The sequence below is a fragment of the Carlito syrichta genome, unplaced genomic scaffold (genome assembly GCF_000164805.1).
Source record: "Carlito syrichta isolate Samal-C Ts95f unplaced genomic scaffold, Tarsius_syrichta-2.0.1 Scaffold287975, whole genome shotgun sequence".
Classification (NCBI taxonomy): Eukaryota; Metazoa; Chordata; class Mammalia; order Primates; family Tarsiidae; genus Carlito; species Carlito syrichta.
In genome coordinates, this window is record NW_007232071.1 from 151,136 (window position 1) to 157,962 (window position 6,827).

At 38.9% G+C, this 6,827-nt stretch overlaps 1 protein-coding gene across 1 annotated transcript in view; it reads right to left on the reverse strand.

The window, feature by feature from the left end:
* ESCO1 (establishment of sister chromatid cohesion N-acetyltransferase 1) overlaps positions 1-6,827 on the reverse strand; it is a 54,549-nt gene that overhangs the window by 44,984 nt on the left and 2,738 nt on the right. The window contains exons 2-3 of the mRNA XM_008053231.1: positions 6,293-6,382; positions 3,928-6,068 (exon numbers count right to left, since the gene is read on the reverse strand). Of these exons, the coding sequence (XP_008051422.1) occupies positions 3,928-5,466 (1,539 nt within the window). The 5' untranslated portion in view covers positions 5,467-6,068; positions 6,293-6,382. The remainder of the gene's footprint in view (positions 1-3,927; positions 6,069-6,292; positions 6,383-6,827) is intronic.

The following is a 6,827-nucleotide window of genomic DNA, read 5'->3' on the forward strand; positions in this document are numbered from 1 at the left end:
AAAAAAAAAAAAAAATTCACTTTTGGTCGGGCATGGTGGCTCAAGCCTGTAATCTCAACTCTTTGGGAGGCTGAGGCAAGAGGACTGCCTAAGCCCAGGGGTTCAAGACCAGACTGGGCAACTAAAGCGGAACATTTGCATACCCAATGACCCAGCAATTTCCCTCCCAGATACAGATCCAACAGAAATGCATGCATGTTTACTAAAAGATGTGCCGGAATGTTATGGCAGCACTATTTGAAATAGATGAAACAGATTGGATAAATGAATTGCGATAGAGTCACACAATGTAAAACACACACCGAGCAATAAGAATGAGTATTTTGGCTGGGCACAGTGGCCAAAGCCTATAATCCCAGCACTTTGGGAGGCTGAGGTGAGAGGATTGCCTGAGCCTGCGGGTTCGAGACCAGCCTGTGCAACACGGTGAGACCTTGTCTCTATGATAAATCAAAAAATAAGCCGGGTGTGGTAGCACACACCTGTAGTTCTGGCTACTTGGAAGACTGAGGCGGAAGGACTGCCTGAGCCCAGCAGGTCAAGGCTGCTGTGGCCGGGAGCATGCCGCTGCACTCCAGCCTGGCCAACAGAGTGAGACTCCAACTCAAAAAAAATAAAAATTAAAAAATTAAAAAATAAATTCACTTTCATATTCAGCCCAGGGGAACAGACACTGATCTATTTTCATGGCTTCTGAAATAAAGCCCAAACTCCTAACTCGATCAAATTTGCTCCTAGACCAAACGTCTCTAAAGAGAACTTTAAATCACTCTTAAAACTTTAAAGTGACTTGACTTTTTTCCTCTGTTCATGATGCCTTTTTTGCTCAAATGATTTTCTACTGCTTAGACTGTCATTGTAGAAAGAATGAGCTAAGAATTAGACCACCTGGATTCTAATCTTCTTTGTGCCACCAAACCTGTGACCTAAAACACATTCCACTCTTCAGTTGTCTCATTATAAAATTAAATAATTGATACAAATTAGTAAGCTTTATCTGTATTATGTATTACAGAGTCCCAGGATACCATACACACAAAATTTTTGCTTACTAATTTTAATACACTGGTATTCTACAAATATCTACTTTAGATAAAAAACAGAGTTGCTTTTGTAAGTTTAAAACTTTCTCAGATAATCACTGAAGTTTCTTCCAGATATAAAATTCTAGTTCTCAATTTGCTTTTCCATTTTATAAAACTCTTGATCTCTACAATTTTATTCTTAGCCGGGAGTGGTGGCTCACGCCTGTAATCCCAACAACTTTGGGAGGCTGAGGTGAGAGGACTTCCTGAGCCCAGGGGTTTGAGACCAGCCTGGGCAACTTGGCAAGACCTTGTGTCTACAGTACATCAAAAAGTTAGCCAGGCATGGTAGCACACGTCCTTGGTTCCAGCTACTTGTAAGGTTGAGGTAGGATTGCCTGAGTCCAGCAGGTCGAGACTGCGGAGGTCGCAAGCATCCCACTGCACAGCCTGGGTGACAGTAAGATTCTGACCCACACACACACAAAAAAATGTGGCCAGGCATGGTGGCTCAGCCTGTAATCCCAGCACTTTGGGAGATGGAGGTGAGAGGACTGCCTGAAGCTGGGGGCTTGAGAACAGTAAGGGCAATTTGGTAAGACCTTGTCTCTACAGTATATCAAAAATTAAGCCAGGCATGGTGGTATGCACCTGTAGTTCCAGCTCTTCGGAAGGCTGAGGCAGAAGGATTACCTGAGCCCAGCAGGTCAAGGTTGCAGTGGCCGTGAGTGTGCCACTGCACTCCAGCCTGGGCGACAAGAGTGAGATACCAACTCAAAAAAAAATTATATTTTTAGACTAAAGACAATTATTTTTACCCCTCAGGCATTCTATTTGCCAACTGCTCAAAATGGCCACACAAGTCATATCTTTAAAATGTTTAACTTAGCCAGGCCTGGTGGCTCATGTCTGTAACCCTAGCACTTTGGGAGATGGAGGCAAGAAGACTGCCTGCGCCCAAAGGTTTGAGACCAGTCTGAGCAAATTCCTGAAATCCTGTCTCTACAATAAATCAAAAAATTAGTCGGGTGTGGTGGCACGTGCCTGCGGTTCCAGCTACTTGGAAGGCTCAAGTGGAAGGATCACCTGAGCCCAACAGGCCGAGGCTGTGGTGGCTGTGAGCGTGACACTGCACTCCAGCCTGGGCAACAGAGTGAGACTCCAAAACTAAAATAATGAGCCGGGCTCGGTGGCTCAGCCTGTAATACCACGCTGTGGGAGGCTGAGGTGAGTGGACTGCCTGAGCCAGTGGGTTCGAGACCCGCCTGGGCAACTTGGCGAGACTTCACCTCTACAATAAATAAAAAAAATTAGCCGGGTGTGATAGTGTGCACCTGTAGTTCCAGTTACTTGGAAGGCTGAGGCGGAAGGATCACCAGAGCCCAGCAGGTCAAGGCTGCAGTGACTGGGAGTGGCCACTGCACTCCAGTCTGGGTGACAGAGTGAGAATTCAACTCAAAAAAAAAAAACCTAAAAAAATAATAAAATGTTTAACTTTTAGGTCAGGCATGGTGGCTCACACCTATAATTCTAGCACTTTGGGAGGCCAAGGCAGGAGGACTGCTTGAGCCCAGAAGTTTGCAACCAGGCTGGGCAACACAGCAAGACTTAGTCCCCACAAAAATATTTCTTAAAAAATTAGCCAGGCATGGTGCTGCAAGCCTGTAGTCCAAGCTACTCAGGAGGCTGAAGTGGGTGGATCACCTGAGCCCAGGAGGTGGAGGTTACACTGAGCCATGACTGTGCCACTGTACTCAAGCCTGGTGAACAGCACAGGAAAGACCCTGACTCAAATAAAAGACATTTAACTTTTAAGTTTTATCAGGTGGAAAAAAGATTAATTAGTCCCAGTTGAAATTAATTTTAACACCTTGGTCAGAATTGGGCCCAAATTTAAGTTCTAGATTTCAGTCACTAAGAAATAATTTTCATGGCTACAATTACTAGGAAGAAAACCAATGTGCTAAATTTTTTTAAAAAGCAGGAATTCAACAGGTTTATTCTTTACATAAAATAAAAATGAAAAGCAAAAAGGAAGAAACAATGAGAAGCATGTAAATAAATGTGAGACATCTAAGGGAGTCAGTAAATCCTATCATTTTAAGGCTGGGGTTATGCAAGGGGGACCCTCCCCCAAAAAATGTATTTATAAAAATTTGTGTATTGGGCAACCCTTTCGGGTCCCCTCCCACTGTGGGAGCTTTTCTGTCCTCAAAACAAATCCTGCTTTCTAAAAAAAAAAAAAAAAGTGTGTATTTATTCTCACATTGAAGCCTCAGTCACTTTCAAAATACTCCAATTCAAGACACTGAATGAGATGCTATTTCCTCTGCTCAAAACAGTTTTTGAACTTGTCAATTTTAGTGCTTCTGCCATTTTTGTTTGCTTGTTTCAGCAATTCCACATCAGCAAAATATTTCTTTTTGAGAACTTTTTTCATCAGGGAAACAAAAAAAAGTTTCTTGGGGCGAAATTAGGTGAATAGGAAGGGTGAAGCATGGGGGGTCATGCCATTTTTGGTCAAAAACTGCTAACATTCAGTGTAGTATGGGCAGGTACACTGCCATGGTAGAAGAACCAATCACCCGTTTGCCAAATGCAGAACATTTCTCCTGCAAATCCTAACACAACCTTCTCAAAATTTCCAGATAAAAATTCTGGTTGACTGTTTGACATGGAGAAACAAATTCCAAGTAAACTACAAGGGGCCCACCCACCAAAAGATAATTCCAGGGTTTTTTGTGTCCTCCCTCTTACAGCTCTTGCTAATAACTCAATAGGATACCTCAACAAATAACTATTTAATCATTTATTACTTAAGTCTTAAGCTAAAACATATTATAAACAAATTTATTAGAGAAAGTATTCAGGCACCTCTACTTTGCATAATAAAATAGATTACCTTATTTGATGCTGATTCAAAAGACTGCTTCATCTGATTATCCAATGGTGGGTCAGGAGAAGGTTTTATCTGATTATCCAAATGAGAATTTTCAGAAGTCCTTTCTGTGGTTTTATTAATTTCAACTGTAGTATCATTAATTTTAACTTCTTCAGAATTAATTTCTTTCATTTTTTCCTGCTGGCAAGCTATACTTCTATCATGTGATTTTGTACCTAAAAATGTACTTTGAGTCACTGGATGATGCAATTCTAAAGCTGGTGGTGAAAAACTGGCTCGTAATAAGCCCAATTTAGGGGAAACTTGAGAGTCCAACTTATTTTGCTGCACGGAATTAAATTTTGAGAGTTTAATTTTAGTCCAGTTGGAGTTCTTCTTAGTCGAATTGTTTATTCCATTTAGTATACATTTCACAGGCTTTGTTTTTCTACTGGGGAAGAAGCGATTACATTGCACATCCTGATTTGTTTCCTTCTGATGAAGCATTTGTCTTTCAACACTGGTCTCTTCCAATTTTTTTTCTGAAGGCTTCTCCTCCTTTACACTTTCCATTTGTGAAGATTCCTTTTTTACCTCTACGGTATCTGACTCAATTTCACCAGCAATTTCTTCACAGAGCTGTAGAATACTACCTCGTTTACTTTTTCCTGCTTGCTCCAACTCATTATCTACACTTTGTTCAGGCACTGATGGCTGTGGACTTTTTTGGGATTTTGCGCTTGTATTGACATGTGTATGAACTGACTTCATCTCATTCTTTTTTGAGACCACTGAAGCAGCAAGTTTTGATCTTTTTATTTCAGAAGTTGTAGGCACAGGTTTTGTTTCCTCTTTTGTAGCAGTCTTTTGAAGACACTTTTCAGAACCTTGTATGCATTGAGAACTACAAGTATAAGCTGTCTGATGTTCTACCTTGCGTTTTTTCCCTTTTGGAAAATATATTACTTCATTAATAACTCGATTTTCATCCTCCTTAGAGTCACACTTTATTTCCAATACTTTTCTTTTTACATGTTTCTGACTTGTTTTAACTTTATTAGATTTATTTTGAGTACTGCTACAGTGCTCTTTTCTCGTAGGTGGCAAATTCTGTTGAACTACTTGAACTTGACTCTGAATTTCTCTACTGCGCAAAGACCTTGAAATCTCTGTTAACTGTTGTAGTCTTTGTGATCTCCGGTTAAGCTGTTCGTTTGCTTTAGGGGTTTCATGCACTACTTTTTTCTGAGATAACTTCTTTTTTGTAGATTCTTGTTGAGAAGGTCCTTTCACAGTCACTGGATTTTTATTAGTGGATTTAGTAGCTTTGTCACTGGACACTGCCTTTGTTGACCTTGTACTCATGCGTGTTCCCAACTCAAACTCATTTATTTTGCTTTCATAGGAAGATTTAACCAGTGATTTTATAGTTTCCTTTGGACCTGATTTTTTTGCTAGATTCTTTTGAGAATCTGAAATTTCTGTTTCTGAATTCTTATCTTCACTTTTTTTAGCAACTTTGGAGGAATTTTCTTTTGACTTCTCCTGAATGGACATCATTCCTGAGCAATGTCTTCCTTTTCTGAGTAGTTTTTGAGAGGATTTTCGTGCCCTGGTAGATGTGAATGCTGAATAGCTAGTATTATTTATTACTTATGAGCAGGTCCTAAAAATCAACTTTGACGCTGACAAACATTTTCAACAAAAATACTAGTTTGCTTCTAGTAAGAATTCTGTCATTCCTAGGACATGAGAAAAACTGGCATGAATGCTGAAAGATATCTCCTTTACTATGGACAAGGCAATACAAATTTGAGAAAAATCTGATTCTAAATTGATTATTTTTACAAAATTTTTATGAAAAAAAATTTAATTCAGGTTCAATTTGTTTTGTTAAATTTTTTTTAGTTAATTTTGGCTTCAGACCTAGCCCTATTACTGGAGGAGTTATTTATCACTGACCTATCTGTTTGGATAAAATTTTTGAAAACTTTTTTCTTCTGAAGTCTACGGTTCCTGTACTTTGACTCATTTGAAACATGTCTTATGGTTATCACGTTTCTTTCCTTGTTTGCTGAGTCTCTTGGTTTGCAGTTTTTATCTAACCGCCTTCTTTTAATAAAATACTCTATTAATATAGGTTTTCTTTTGTGCTGCCATTTCTGAAAAAATAAAAAATTAAAATTTTGTATAATTCATGAAATACAGCAATGCTATTACTATACAAAAATAACCTTGATTTAAACAAGATCTAATTCTTTCTTTTGAAATATCTAGTCTGTACATTTAAGGCTAACAAAAAGTACACTCCTATGAATAATCAATAACCTGCCTCATATAAGCATAAGATAGTTGAAAATCAGTTTATTCCTTGAAGTATACTTACAGTTTTTTCCCCACAAGATAGAACTGATGTTTCAGCCACCATAACTTATGAAAATTTGGCAAAACCATTCCTTAACACATTACACAGCACCTAAAAGAAAAAGGTTTTAGACTTAAAAAGTGTTTAAAAAGACAAAGAAAAGATATAACCATCCATTCACCTCTCACTAAATATAACACTCCATAATTTTACTCTGTCCAACCATTAGTCATTTCTACAGAGCTCACTTTACCAAGAGCACTTAATTTTCAGTTTTCCTAACATACAGTAAACTATAGTACATGCATCCAATGACTAGTATGCACCCATTTTATGTTGTAGAAAAAAGTTTCAAAATACAAAAAACAATTCATAATATAAGCGTAAAATCAGTTAAACTGGTAAAGTAAAACCCTATTTGGGAGGAAAAAAAACAGTGCACAGATAGCTAAAGACACAAGAGAAAGAATGAAGCATGGCCAGGCTCAGTGGCTCAGCCTGTAATCCTAGCACTTTGGGAGGCCAAGGTGAGTGGACTGCCTGAGCCCGCGGGTTC